The following is a 15,394-nucleotide window of genomic DNA, read 5'->3' as shown; positions in this document are numbered from 1 at the left end:
GTCCCATGATCAGGGACCCGCAGTGAGCTTCTTTGTGGCTGTCAGCTCCACCCAGTGGCCGTCTACTTTGCTTTTGTCAAATGGAAGGACAGAGCATGCTTAATTCTGGGACGGCTCTTGTCAGCGGCCGGTGCGTGTTCACACGCAACGAACACACTGCCGGCTGGGGGGCACGCTCACGCATCAGAGGAGTCTCTGCAGTCCTGCTCATTTGGGGCACGTTTAAATCCAGCTTGCTGAGACTCAGATGCAGAAAAGCAGGTAAGGGGGAGCGCAGACATCACTGACCGGCCAAAGTGTCGGCTTCTTGGAGGGGGTCATGTCCTTTTCTGGATTAAGCCCTGTTCAAAGGCCTGGTGAATCAGGTCTGGAATGTGATCTACCCTAACGTCCAGGTCTGGAATGTGATCTACCCTGTGTTTGGCTTGAGGGGAAAGTGGCACAGCCCAACCCCCTGCATTCAGCGGCCGGGTGACTCCACTGAGCACAGCCATCAAGCCTAACTCCGGCACAAGCATGGACTAGCTTCAGCAGCATGCTGCCTCTGACGGGCCTTCCAGCCTCGCACCAAGCCCTGTAAATGAGCAACGACTCACCAAGCAGTGTCCTGACAGTCCTAGGCCTCCGCTCCCTCGAAAGCAGCACCGCAGTGCTTTGTGAATGTCTGCGAGGTCCGGCCAATGATCAGCACATGCAGACAGGCCCCCGCTACAGGGACACGGCCACACGTGTGTGCCCACAGACACGCTCCACGCCGACATCGGCCCACGGGGGGGGGGGGGTGTGTGTGCGAGCTCACAGGCAAATGCACTTGCCCACAGGCTCACGTAATGTCACACTGCGATGCACATTCACGCAGACATGCACACCTAGGCACACTCGGAAGCATGTCTGCTCACACATGCCTACTCATGCTAAGCTGCACACACACACACTCACGCTCACACACACATGCAGCGCTGCATAGGGACAGATCTCAAATGTGAGGGAATTAGTTTGACACCCCAGAAAGCCAAAGCTTAGTGAGCTGCCTGGGATTGCTCTAGAGCGTTAAATAGCAAATTAGTGTCTTTAAACCCGCTGAAGCTTGAACACTGAGGCTACAGTAAATTTTAAACTGGGCTCAGCCAGCCAGCGGAGCAACGCGATTCACCTTTATCTACAGGCAGTACCTGGGCCCACACGCGGACATACACACGCCTGAAACAAACGCACTGCCACCTGCTAGAGACACATTCCTAGGCAGTGGGAGCTTCCTGTTCACATGAGCTAGATGCCCTCAGGCATTGATTTCGACAGAGTTGCCCTCCTCCTGCTCCCGGATGATATGAACGCCAGCAGTCCGCAGCATGCGAGTAGCGCTCCGGGAGCACACAGGAGAGCCTGGGGACCCTGGTGGGGATTTGTGTACTCTGGAGGAGGCTGGAGATCGGGCTGGGGAGCGGTGATATCTGCGAGCCGATCGAACAGGAGGACCTGGGGATCTGCCAGGAGGAGAGCTGGAGTAGCTGGGCGGTCCTTGCTCAGCTGCGGTTCTGGCATCCGGAGGGGACTCCTCTTCCGCCTCTGGAGAATCCTTCAGGAATACAAGAAGAAGCAACAGGTGGCATTCAGGATGAGCTGGGCAAAGACAGTAGGGACACTGCAGTTGAGGCAGGCCTTAAAAGCCAGCAAGAGGCAGATCCTGCAGGAGTGCCGTAGCTGGGTTCAGGAGCTGCGTTCTCCAGCCAGCGCTTTTCCATTCCCAAAGCCACACAGGGATTAATGCTCGTGTGACCCCCAAGTCACAGCACTAGGAGTCACGGGCAGCCTTTGACAGCATGACTTACTATCGTTCAATCTGCTCCATCCTCCTCTGAGCGCAGACAGGTCTCAGGCCGCTGCGGAGCGGGGACAGATCATGCCAGAGGGCATTTGTAAACAGCATCAATCGTGTTTGCTGCCAGTGCCGGACCCCTGGACGTTTGAGGGGGTTTCCCAGGAGCTGCCTGCCCTAAAGCACTGGTCAGATGGTGCTTTCTGATCTCCTGAGCTGCGGATTATCGCACACACCGGCTCCCTTCCCTGGAGAAGGTTCAGCCTGCAGGGGATCAGAATGGCACGTTTTGCTGCCCACGCCCACAGTGCTTCTGCACAGCACCCTGCTCTCTGCCCGTCTACCAGCAGGTGTTGCCCTTGAGTCACAATAAGCTTGAATGAGACAAGCCCTCAGAGAAGGATGAGGGGGCGGGGCATTGTTGAAGCTGAACTTGTCTTCCTTGCTTGTTCTTTTTAATAACAGAGCAGGTGAGAAATGAAGAAGCCACAGTCCATGGTTAAGGATGTGACTCAGCTGCCATTAAACGGCTAGTTTTTATATCCCTCCCAGGTTGCATTCTGAAAAAAGCCCCTTGCCGTTTGAAATTCCTTGTGTGTACAGTTCAGCCAGGGGACAATGATCTGGAAAAGCCTGGGCTTACCAAGACAGGTTTGGGACTTAGCAAATTGGGGAGGGGGGGATTTCAATTTTTGAAGAATCTTGTCATTTTTCTGTTCTGTCTCTGTTAGGCCTGGGGCTGGCTACCCCTTATGTGTTTGATAATTGGTTCTATGAGATGCTTTCGTGTGGGATCGCTGTCGCACTGAGCGAAGCAGGAAGGCCTGCGAGATGCCCATCCTGCCACACCAGTGCTGGGCTGCTGGACATACTTAATCCACTCCCAGGGTGCTGGAAGAGTTCCCAGCCTTGGGACTACTGGAACAGAAGAGCCCAGCAGCCACTGTCAAAGGAGCCCACGTTCTGGGCCCATGGTAAAAGCTCACCCTGTTTCTTGCAATCGTCAGCTGTGCAGAGGCCTTGTAACAGGGAGGGGGTCTACTGGAGCTGTGTGGGAGTGAAAACCAGGGGCAGGCTATTTTTGTACACTTGGTGGGCCGGGCTCCTCCATACCCAGATAAATGCAGTCTGATATCCTGGGTTGAATGTTCCACTGCAGCCAGCTACTTGGGACCTGCCAAACTCACAGGTGCCACAAATCCCATTGCTACCTGCAAATGCGCCCTGGCATGTGCTGATCCAGCTTCTTTTCATGCATGGCAGGTTTGTTAGAGCCAGGTGAATCTCAGCAGTTTGCTTTGGAGGAGCTCGACTGGCCATTTCCAGGGTGGGTCCCCCTGGGGTTCACGGCCCACAAGTTTTGCTTTGAGTTTCTGGTTCAAACAAACTTCAAACCTCAGAGAAATTCAGTCAGAATGTCTGGGTCTCCCCCTATTTCACCTGAAACCACAAGTCCTGCCCAATTTCCATGCACGGCTCTAAACTGCTCCAAATTTGTCCAAGACAAACAGCTTCCCCCAAGCAATGCAGAAGACTCAGCCAAGCGAGTCTATGACTAGTGCTGGTAAAAAAAGTTGCTAGGGCTTAACTGAAAGTGTTTCACACAGTTCCAGGATTGCGAGCCCATTTACAGGATCCATGCCCGTGCCTCCATGTGAACATGTCCCCTTTGGCCTTGCCTGGAACAACGCTGTTTCACCCTCTTACATGGAAAGAAATTGCCCTGCGCCATCCCAGGGGAAAGCTGTGAAATTACTGGCCTACAGACCCTACGGCTTACAAAGCACAACACTTACTTTGTCCTTTAAGATGTACAGAGCAACCGGATTCCTGCGTTCATGTTCTCCGCTGCGGGGGACAATCTCAACTGCACAGAAACAGCAACAAACCCCAGTGACATTTCTGATTAATAACTGGGGAAGGACCCTACGCACAGCGTGTGTGTGTCTGTGTGTGTGTTTGTGTGTCCGTCCGTCCATCCCAGCTGCTGCCTAGGCCGGACCATGTGTGTGGGTGTTAGAATCCTCCTGGCTTTGCTTAGATTCCAGGAACAGGACAAAGACTCAAACTGCAAGTTTACACAATCTTCCAGTCTCCATTAAGTCAGACTTACTGAGCTAGATTTTGGAAATCCTGCCAGTTGTTTGTGTGACTGAATTACACTGCAGTGCAGGCATGGGCTGCCAAGCACAGAGTCACACATGAGTGGGGTAAAAACATGCCCATGCGTGCTTGATCAGGAGTGGGCAGAGCTGGCAATATTGGCTCCCTCCCGAGTGTAATATTTAGACAAATTCTGTGGGCAGCCCCCAAAGGCTGCATCGTAGCAGGAACCTGAGATCACAGCAATCAGCTACTGAAGTTTAGGGAGCAAGAGCCAGCAGCTCTAGGGGTGGCCTATGGCATATAGAACCCCTCCTCTGCTGGGCCCCACGTGAGAAATTGGCTCAGATACAGGAAAGGGAAACAGGACTTTTTTGCTCAGATTCGTGGTCTGTGCAAAATCAAACAGGAGCCAGGGGGTTATGGAGGATAGGACCATCAAACGGCTATTAGACAGCATGGGCAGGGATGGTGTCCCTAGCCTCTGTTTGCCAGACGCTGGCAATGGCGACAGGGGATGGATCACTTGATCATTACCTGTGCTGTTCATTCCCTCTGGGGCACCTGGCACTGGCCAGTGTCGGAAGACAGGATACTGGGCTAGATGGACCTTTGGTCTGATCCAGTACGGCTGTTCTTATGTTCTTATACAAGTCCCTTTGTACCCCCCAGCCCCGCAAACAGGCCGAGTGACACAACACTTGCTTTAGGATCCCATCTGGCCTCTGGTTTCATGCATGCATACAGAGCCCCACTGAAGGAACAGGGTCTTAAGCAGAAGCCAGAATAAATGATGGGACTCAGGAGCTAGAAAGCAGAGAAACCTGAGAACAGTTTTTTGCCAGAGCATGGTGCTCCAAAGCCTTCAGTGGAGATTTCCCACCTCCATGTGAAGCAGGGCTTCCATTGAACCGATGCCACAGAGGAGTGGTTACATGCCTGAACCTCCCCATGCTGGGAGCTCAGGATTAATAGCTGAAAGAATGCACAAACTGAAAGAGCGTGCAAAAAATCACAAGGGAAATTGTGTATGCACATGTGGGCCGGAGCCACCGGTGCTGTATTTATTAACGCTTGTCTCTTCCTGCTGGTTTGTCTCAATGTTAAAAGTGTGGGTTTGGTTAGGCCTGTAGTCCATTAACCCTAGGGTGACCAGACAGCAAATGTGAAAAATTGGGACGGGGTGGGGGGGTAATAGGAGCCTATATAAGGAAAAGACCCAAAAATCGGGACCGTCCCTATAAAATCGGGACATCTGGTCACCCTAGTTAACCCTGGCTCTGGGATGATGCACAGGCAGGGACATTTCACCCACACATTGATTATTCAGGATAACAACATGATTAAACATTTTCAGACTAATTTTCTGGCTAATGGATCCCTGGGAAATAATGGCTTAGGACAGAGCCCGGTGCCCTTTCTTATACAGGAAGCCAGAACAAAATCTAGCCTGTTATTATTTATTGTACATGACGTTGACCCAGCTAGCGTTTACTAGTGGCTCTGGAGCTACCCAGCGTGAGGAGTCCCGCAGTGACGACTGCGCCTAACGGCAAGGGTCTGCAGGTCGTGAGGGTCATCGCATAAGAAGAGGGTCACTAAGGAGCCCTGACAACAAGCCGTTACCAGCTGTTTTCCGAGCTGCCCAGTTTGTGTCAACAGGAAAACTCCCCTTTGACTGTTTTCTTTGCCTGCAGCGGTGCTGTGATAAGTGGCTACAAATAGCAACAAAAGCCACATTGGCAGGATTGGCCAACAAGCCCTGGGAGGCTCCAGCCATCTGTGCCCTGCAGAGAGTTCAGAGTAGACAGAATCTCAGGACAATTATTTACCTTCGTGCTTTAAATGCTCTTCGTTCTGATCCATGTATTCGGAGGAGCTTTGCTTGTCCAGCTTCTGTTTGTCTCTGTTAAATGTACAAGGTGTTTTGTAAAGAACAAGCCAGGAGACGTGTGCTCAGATGCCCTTTACTAACAATGTTCTTGTCCCAGGGGAAGGCCCTTTGTGTGCTACTTGTCCTGCAATGCTCACGGCTCTTCTGCTCCAAGGCAGCACAATGGCACTGAGGCACTGCTGCTGGGGAGCTTTCCCCAGCTTTATACACAGCCGAGGCCGCTGATGAGGAATGTGTTCAGTGGCCGAAGGGAACAAAAATCCCAGGACTGCAAAATGAAAGGAGGATGGCAGCTGAGTCTTGAAGATGCTGCAGCTGGACCCTGCCTGCTCCAGGACCTGTCACCTCAGCTACTGCAATAATGGCCAGCAAATTCCTGGGACAGCAGGATGGTTTGAAACACACATAGGGTGACGTGGGGCAATGTGGGAAAACAGCCAGGCAGTGAATGAGCGGGAGAGAGATTGAGGGGATTCGGGAATTGGATTGGGATGAGATCCCAGCTCTAGGGGGACAGAAGGGAACAGCACTGCAGCAGTGACTCCAGGGAAAAGGCAGGTGAGGAGTAGGGGTTAAATATACATGAGAATGGCACCGCGTGACTAAGGTCAGAATCCACTGCATCCTACCTGGAGTATTGGGGGGAGGGACAGCTCAGTGGTTTGAGCATTGGCCTGCTAAACCCAGGGTTGAGAGTTCAATCCTTGAGGGGGCCATTTAGGGATCTGGGGCAAAAATTGGGGGTTGGTCCTGCTTTGAGCAGGGGGTGGGACTAGATGACCTCCTGAGGTCCCTTCCAACCCTGAGATTCTGTGAAACAAGGAACTGACTTGTAGCCCGGGTTCTATGGCAGCACTAGTCACGGAGGGGCTGGGGTAGGGCTCCTCCACTGGGAATGGCTTGACTTTTATCAGGGGTTTAGGTCTGGAAATAGCTCAGGGTGCATGATTAGTTAGCCCAGTCTGCCCTATTGTTGAGGTGGAGATAAGCTGGTGTTTAGCCGTCCCCAATTTTAAACATTTCTGGTTTTTAAAAAACCTACCCAAGACTTTGTAAGAGACTATTTGAAAGTGAACTACAGCGGGGGGAGGGGGGGGCAGGGTGGGAACGACTTGCAGTCCCTTTGGTAGAGCTGTCCCAGGCTGTTCTGTCCTGCGACCAGGGCAGATAATCATGAGCCATGCCCAGCGCTACGACAGCCCCTCCTGTCTGCACGCAGCGGGGACTCTGCCCCGCTGGGTGCGTGGGGTTATTGGGGTTATTCATTAATTCCTGGGGGGGTCAGTTCATCGTAGGTTTGATTGATTGAGGAGTTTGTCGAGTTTAAGTGCCCAGGGCTCTGGGGAGCCCCTTCTCGGAGAGAATAAAGACACCAAGGACGTGTTACTGGGGTTGTGTTCCCTGTGGCAGACAGAAACCCCCTGGGTCCACAGACAGCCCAGCAAACCACATGGAGCCATTTGCTGGGAGATGGTCCCCAGAGCGCTCCCAGCTCCTCAGCCAGCCCCACCCCACTCCCCCCGTCACAGCTGCCATGGGTGAGAACATGCAGCGTGAGAGGACAGATTGGAAAGAGAGAGAATAGGCCACAAGGAAACAAATACAGATAAATACTGGTGTGTCCAAGAGAGACAGGCCTGACAGAGCAGGGGGAGCAGCCGGGGAAGCTGTGTCCCCATGCGATCCCTGGGATAGGGCTTGGAGCCGGGAGGGGAGCAGCCAGGGGGAGCTGTGTCCCCGTGCAATACCCGGGATCGGGCTGGGAGCCGGGAGCCTGGTGCAGGGGATCCATCGGGGGAGCTGTGTCCCTGTGCAATACCTGGGATGGGGCTGGGAGCCAGGAGGCTGGTGCAGAGGATCCATCGGGGGAGCTGTGTTCCCCTGTGATTCCTGGGATGGGGCTGGGAGCCAGGAGGCTGGTGCAGGGGATCCATCGGGCGAGCTGTGTTCCTGTGCGATCCCCAGGATGGGGCTGGGAGCTGGGAGGGGAGCAGCCGGGGGAGCTGGGTCCCTGTGCAATACTCGGGATGGGGTTGGGAGCCGGGAGGCTGGCACTGGGGAGCAGCCAGGGGGAGCTGTGTCCCTGTGTGATCCCCGGGGTGGGGCTGGGAGCTGGGAGAGGAGCAGCCAGAGGGAGCTGTGTCCCTGTGCAGTCCCCAAGATGGGACTGAGAGCTGGGAGGCTGGCACTGGGGAAGCAGAGTGACAGGTATTTTATTCAAGTTAGGTGAAAATGCTCACTTTTTGGAGGGTTTCCAGCAGGCACAGACCGTCACCAAGGTGACGAGAAGGAAAATGCCCCCAGTGGAGAGGATTATGTAGAGGGAGCTCCTTCCTAGGAGAGAGAAGGCAGAGGAATTACCGCTCACACCCACAGTGGCTGCCCTGTCACTGCCTCAGCCTTTACAATGCCCATTCTGCTCTCTGCAGACAGTACAAGGAACAACCCCAGCGTCTGTCCGCCCTCAGCAGTGCTCAGCTCGGGGTCACGCTGACACCCTGCCAGGGATGCCCCAGCTCCCACTGACGGAGGAGAACCCAAACAGCCCTGGAGATGAACACAATCCTCTGTTTCTTTCAGTTCCAACACACACAGCTGGGGAGGGCTGGAGAAGAGCTGGAGCAGCCTCTATGGGCACCCAGCATAAGGCAAATGGTGCAGAAAGAGACAATTTGCCCCTCTTCCAGGCTTCCAGCCTGAGCCCACAGGACCTAGTTAAGTGCCCTGCTGCATCACTTCCCAGGTGTCTGTCAAACACCGTACCCAGCAGGGATGCTGCAGCGGCACTGAATGCCAGCGACTAGCAGAGAACATTTGCTGGCCCTGGATCTTGGACACACTGGACCCTCAGTGCCCAGGCTGGGGGATTGTCTGTGTCAGTGAGACTCAGACCTCAGGGATTCAGGAGCCAAATTAGCGATCAACAGTACCCAAAAGAGCCATCGTAGTGTGAATTCATTGTGTCATTTACTATAGTACTATTCATATTTAAACAATATGATGGGAAAATTTAGTTTTTATATATATATATAAATATTAGGGCTGTCAAGTGATGAAAAAACGTCATCGCAATTAATCGTGCGATTAATCACACTGTTAAACAATAATAGAATACCATTTATTTTAATATTTTTGGATGTTTTCTATATTTTCACATATATTGATTTCACAGAATACAGTCTTCAGTGCTGACTTTATATTTATTTTTATTACAAATATTTGCACTGTAAAAAACAAAAGGAATAGTATTTTTCAATTTGCCTAATACAAGTACTGCAGAGCAATCTCTTTATCATGACAGTTGAACTTACAAATGTAGAATTATGAACAAAAAATAACTGCACTCAAAAATAAAACAATGTAAAGCATTAGAACTTACAAGTCCACTCAGTCCTACTTCTTGCTCATCCAATCGCTCAGACAAACAAATTTGTTTACATTTGCAGGACATAATGCTTAGGGTTGCCAGGCATCTGGTCTTCAACCGGAACGCCCAGTCAAAAAGGGGCCCTGGTGACTCTGGTCAGCACCGCTGACCGGGCCGCTAAAGGTCTGGTTGGTGGAGCAGTGGGGCTAAGGCAGGCTCCCTACCTGCCCTGGCTCTGTGTGGCTCAAATAAGCGGCCAGCATGTCCGGCTCCTAGGTGCAGGGGCAGCCACGGGGGCTCCCCATGCTGTCCCTGCCCGAGCTGCAGGGCCGGTGCCTGAAAGAGCAGGCAGCGCACAGAACTCCCCGGTTCCTCCGCCTAGGAGCTGGGCATGCCAGCCTCTTCCAGGAGCTGCATGGAGGCAGGGCAGGGCAGGCAGGGAGCCTGCCTAAGCCCCACTGCACTGTCGCCCGGGAGCCACCTGAGATAAGTGCCACCCAACTGGAGCCTGCACCCGAATCCCCCTCCTGCACCCCAACCACCTGCCCCAGGTTAGAACCCCCTCCCGCACCATAACTCCCTCCTGGAGCCCTCACCTCACACCCTGTCCTTCACTCCGCCCCCCTGCCCCAGCCCTGAGCCCCCTCCCACAGCCAAACTCCCTCTCAGAGCCCGCATTCCACATCCCCTCCTGCATCTAAACCTCAGCCCTGAGCCCCCTCCTGCACCCAAACTCCCTCCCAGACTGCAGACCCTACACCCCCCTCCCACACCCCAACCCCCTGCCCCAGCCATGAGCCCCCTATAGAATCATAGAATAACAGAGTTGGAAGGGACCTCCAGAGCCCATCTAGTCCAACCCCCTGCCCAAAGCAGGACCAATCCCAACTAAATCATCCCAGCCAGGGCTTTGTCAAGCCTGACCTTAAAAACTTCTAAGGAAGGGGATTCCACCACCTGCCTAGGTAACGCATTCCAGTGTTTCACCACCCTCCTAGTGAAAAAGGTTTTCCTAATATCCAACCTAAACCTCCCCCACTGCAACTTGAGACCATTACTTCTTGTCCTGTCATCTGCTATCACTGAGAATAGTCCAGAACCATCCTCTTTGGATCCACCTTTCAGTTAGTTAAAAACAGCTATCAAATCCCCCCTCATTCTTCTCTTCCATAGACTAAACAATCCCAGTTCCCTCAGCCTCTCCTCATAAGTCATGTGTTCCAGACCCCTAATCATTTTTGTTGCCCTTCGCTGGACTCTCTCCAATTTCTCCACATCCTTCTTGTAGTGTGGGGCCCAAAACTGGACACAGTACTCCAGATGAGGCCTCACCAATGTTGAATAGAGGGGAACGATCACGTCCCTCGATCTGCTTGCAATGCCCCTACTTATACACCCCAAAATGTTGTTGACCTTCTTGGCAACAAGGGCACACTGTTGACTCATATCCAGCTTCTCGTCCACTGTCACCTCTAGGTCCTTCTCTGCAGAACTGCTACCTAGCCATTCGGTCCCTAGTCTGTAGCGGTTCATTGGATTCTTCCGTCCTAAGTGCAGGACTCTGCACTTGTCCTTGTTGAACCTCATCAGATTTCTTTTGGCCCAATCCTCCAATTTGTCTAGGTCCCTCTGTATCCTATCCCTACCCTCCAGAGTATCCACCACTCCTCCCAGTTTAGTGTCATCCGCAAACTTGTTGAGGGTGCAATCCACACCATCCTCCAGATCATTTATGAAGATATTGAACAAAACCGGCCCCAGGACCGACCCCTGGGGCACTCCGCTAGATACCGGCTGCCAACTAGACATGGAGCCATTGATCACTACCCGTTGAGCCCAACAATCTAGCCAACTTTCTACCGACCTTGTAGTGCATCCATCCAGCCCATACTTCTTTAACTTGCTGACAAGAATACTGTGGGAGACCGTGTCAAAAGCTTTGCTAAAGTTGAGGAATAACACATCCACTGCTTTCCCTTCATCCAGAGAACCAGTTATCTCATCATAGAAGGCAATTAGATTAGTCAGGCACGACTTTCCCTTGGTGAATCCATGCTGACTGTTCCTGATCACTTTCCTCTCGTCTAAGTGCTTCAGAATTGATTCCTTGAGGACGTACTCCATGATTTTTCCGGGGATTGAGGTGAGGCTGACCGGCCTGTAGTTCCCAGGATTGTCCTTCTTCCTTTTTTAAAGATGGGCACTACATTAGCCTTTTTCCAGTCTTCCGGGACTTCCCCCGATCGCCATGAGTTTTCAAAGATAATGGCCAATGGCTCTGCAATCACATCCGCCAATTCCTTTAGCACTCTTGGATGCAACGCATCCGGCCCCATGGACTTGTGCACGTCTAGTTTTTCTAAATAGTCCCGAACTACTTCTTCCTTCACAGAGGGCTGGTCACCTCTTCCCCATGCTGTGCTGCCCAGTGCAGTAGTCTGGGAGCTGACCTTGTTCGTGAAGACAGAGGCAAAAAAAGCATTGAGTACGTTAGCTTTTTCCACATCCTCTGTCACTAGGTTGCCTCCCTCATTTAGTAAGGGGCCTACACTTTCCTTGGCTTTCTTCTTATTGCCAACATACCTGAAGAAACCCTTCTTGTTACTCTTAACATCCCTTGTTAGCTGCAACTCCAGGTGTGATTTAGCCTTCCTGATTTCATTCCTACATGCCCGAGCAATATTTATATACTCATCCCTGGTCATTTGTCCAATCTTCCACTTCTTGTAAGCCTCTTTCTTGTGTTTAAGATCAGCAAGGATTTCACTGTGAAGCCAAGCTCGTCGCCTGCCATATTTACTATTCTTTCTACACATCGGGATGGTTTGTCCCTGTAACCTCAATAAGGATTCTTTAAAATACAGCCAGCTCTCCTGGACTCCTTTCCCCCTCATGTTATTCTCCCAGGGGATCTTGCCCATCAGTTCTCTGAGGGAGTCAAAGTCTGCTTTTCTGAAGTCCAGTGTCCGTATTCTGCTGCTCTCTTTTCTTCCTTGTGTCAGGATCCTGAACTCGACCATCTCATGGTCACTGCCTCCCAGGTTCCCATACACTTTTGCTTCCCCTACTAATTCTTCCCGGTTTGTGAGCAGCAGGTCAAGAAGAGCTCCACCCCTAGTTGGTTCCTCCAGCACTTGCACCAGGAAATTGTCCCTCTAGTTTCCAAAAACTTCCTGGATTGTCTGTGCACCGCTGTATTGCTCTCCCAACAGATATTAGGATGATTGAAGTCGCCCATGAGAACCAGGGCGTGCGATCTAGTAGCTTCTGCGACTTGCCGGAAGAAAGCCTCGTCCACCTCATCCCCCTGGTCCGGTGGTCTATAGCAGACTCCCACCACGACATCACCCTTGTTGCTCAGGCTTCTAAACTTAATCCAGAGACTCTCAGGTTTTTCTGCAGTTTCATACTTGAGCTCTGAGCAGTCATACTGCTCCCTTACATACAGTGCAACTCCCTCACTTTTTCTGGCCTCCCTGTCCTTCCTGAACAGTTTATACCCATCCATGACAGTACTCCAGTCATGCGAATTATCCCACCAAGTCTCCGTTATTCCAATCACATCATAATTCCCTGACTTTGCCAGAACCTCCAGTTCTCCCTGCTTGCTTCCCAGGCTTTGTGCATTTGTATATAGGTGTAAGCAGAGTCAGGATGAGCTCCACCCTGACATCTGGTGGTGAGGTGTGGCAAGTTGTGGAAAAGAACTTCAGGGGCTGATCTCATTTGCATAGGCACACCCACCCCGCCTAGCATGAGCCCATAGCTGCCCAAATGGTCACTTTGGCTGCTGTGGGATCCCCAGTGTCTCTGTTATTGGGGCAGGAAGAATAAATTGTTATTACCCTGACTATGGGAACTGTGCTTGGAACTGTACTGGGCCTTTTGTTATGATGGGACTCGCCATCAACTAAGCAGCACTCACTAGGCAAGGGACATGGGTTCCAAAACTCTGTGAATACAGAGAGAGAGGGACTGGGGGATAAGTACTAATACTTGGTGGTATGGGCATCTTGGTGAGTGCCTTACATGCTAATTGTACTTCTTCCTCTCTCCACTGTGGAATATCGGAGCTAATTTTGATTCCATTAGGAGTCTAGTTACAGGCTGCTGAGCTCACTTTAGGCTAATGGTGCACCAGTACTGAGGCTCCCCTACTACAAGCTGAATTCACCTAAGAGCTGAAATCACCGAGCGTTGTGTTAAGTAGTGGGGGAGCCTGAAGATATATGGTGGAGCAGTTTGTGGGACGGCTGGAGTGCCTTGTGGACAGGCTGGTGGAGCAGTTCATAGGACGGTGGGAGCTGCTTGTGGGACACCGAGCAAAGCAGTTCGTGGGGCGGTGGGCGGAGCGGAGCAAAGGCTTATGGAGCTGTGGGGTGGTCAGCTTCAGATCATGTAAGGTGCCCCTTACCTCTCTCTCTCTCCCCCCACCATCTCCACCCAGGTTGGGAGGTAAAGCTCTGCAGATAAACTTTCAAACTCTGGGGCTGCCCTGACCAGGGAGAGAGACTTTTGGGCCACTGGACTTTTGGGACTTTGGATGATTTGGGGTTGCTGGACTCAAGAACCAAAGGGAAAGGACATGCCCCAATTTGCTTGGGGTGGGGGTTTTGCTCATGGGTTGTGTTATGAATCCTGTTGGTGGTGTTTCCCCAACATAATGACACATTGTTTCTCTCTGTTATTAAAAGGCTTTTTGCTACACTCAGACTATGTGCTTGCGAGAGGGGAAGCATTGCCTCTTGGAGGCACCCAGCGGGGGTGGTATATATTTGTCCCACGTCACTGGATGGGGGCTCGAGCCGGTTTGCATTGTGTTATGGGAATGGATCCCCTAGATATTGAACCCGGCCCTTGTTGCTGCCAACTCTGATGGGCAGAAGGGTTACATAGGCACTTGAGATAACCCGCTGATCACCTTTTGTTCTCAGGATGAGGCAGGAGCCCTCCCCTCTCACACGCTCCTGCTCGTGCTTCCTCCCGGTATCCCGCTTCCCCACTTACCTCAGGGCTTTGGTGTCCTTCCCCCGGTGAACCTAGTTTAAAGCCCTCCTCACTAGGTTAGCCAGCCTGCTTGCGAAGATGCTCTTCCCTCTCTTCGCTAAGTGGAGCCCATCTCTGCCTAGCACTCCTCCTTCTTGGAACACCATCCCATGGTCGAAGAATCCAAAGCCTTCTCTCCGACACCACCTGCGTAGCCATTCATTGACTTCCACGATTTGACGGTCTCTACCCAGGCCTTTTCCTTCCACGGGGAGGATGAACGAGAACACCACTTGCACCTCATACTCCTTTATCCTCCTTCCCAGAGCCACGTAGTCCGCAGTGATCCGCTCAAGGTCATTCTTGGCAGTATCCTTGGTGCCCACGTGGAGAAGCAGGAAGGGGTAGCGATCCGAGGGCTTGATGAGTCTCGGCAGACTCTCCGTCACATCGCAAATCTTAGCTCCTGGCAAGCAGCAGACTTCTCTGTTTTCCCAGTCAGGGCGGCAGATAGATGACTCAGTCCCCCTGAGGAGAGAGTCCCCAACCACCACCATCCGCCTCCTTCTCTTGGGAGTGGTGGTCGTGGAACCCCCAACCTTAGGACATCGCATCTCATGCCTTTCAACTGGTGGAGTCTCCTTCTGCTCCCTTCCCCCAGACGTATCATCTGGGCCACTCCCCGCAATGGTACCTGTGGAGAGAACATGAAAATGGTTACTTACCTGTATCCGCGTTGCTGGTACATGGACGTTCCCCCTTCTTCTTCTGGAGGTCACATGTTGCCAGATTTCTTCACCGTCCTCCTGTCTGCGCTGCGCAGCCTGCTCTGAATCTTCAGAACCTTGTGCCCCTCCCGCACCCCAAACCCCTTATCTCTGGTCCCACCACAGAACCTGCACCACCAGCTGGAGCCCTCACCCCCTCCTGCACCCCAATCCCCTGCCCCAGCCTAGAGCTCCCTCCTGCACCCTGAACCCCTCATTTCTGGCCCCACCCTAGAACCCACACCCTCAGCTGGAGCCCTCACCCCCTCCCGCACCCCAACCCCCTGCCCCAGCCTGGTGAAAGTGAGTGAGGGTCAGAGAGAGCGAGCAACGGAGGGAGGGGGGATGGAGTGAGTGAGGGTGGGGCAGGGGGAGAGGTAAAGGGGTTCGGTTTTGTGCGATTAGCGAGTTGGCAACCCTAATAGTGCTGCCCACTTCTTGTTTACAATGTCACCTGAAAG

The 15,394-nt window shown here is 52.5% G+C and overlaps 1 protein-coding gene across 1 annotated transcript in view; it reads right to left on the bottom strand.

The window, feature by feature from the left end:
• Positions 1 to 780: 780 nt before the first annotated feature.
• The window catches only part of HEPACAM (hepatic and glial cell adhesion molecule), an 81,607-nt gene continuing 66,993 nt past the window's right edge, over positions 781 to 15,394 (bottom strand). The window contains exons 4-7 of the mRNA XM_077839788.1: positions 8,054 to 8,147; positions 5,752 to 5,825; positions 3,613 to 3,683; positions 781 to 1,576 (exon numbers count right to left, since the gene is read on the bottom strand). Coding sequence (XP_077695914.1) covers positions 1,280 to 1,576; positions 3,613 to 3,683; positions 5,752 to 5,825; positions 8,054 to 8,147 — 536 coding nt within the window. The 3' untranslated portion in view covers positions 781 to 1,279. The remainder of the gene's footprint in view (positions 1,577 to 3,612; positions 3,684 to 5,751; positions 5,826 to 8,053; positions 8,148 to 15,394) is intronic.

This window comes from Eretmochelys imbricata, chromosome 22 (genome assembly GCF_965152235.1).
Source record: "Eretmochelys imbricata isolate rEreImb1 chromosome 22, rEreImb1.hap1, whole genome shotgun sequence".
In the NCBI taxonomy this organism is placed as follows: domain Eukaryota; kingdom Metazoa; phylum Chordata; order Testudines; family Cheloniidae; genus Eretmochelys; species Eretmochelys imbricata.
The sequence above is the reverse complement of the archived record's forward strand: the minus strand, read 5'-3'. Positions and strand labels throughout refer to the sequence as shown.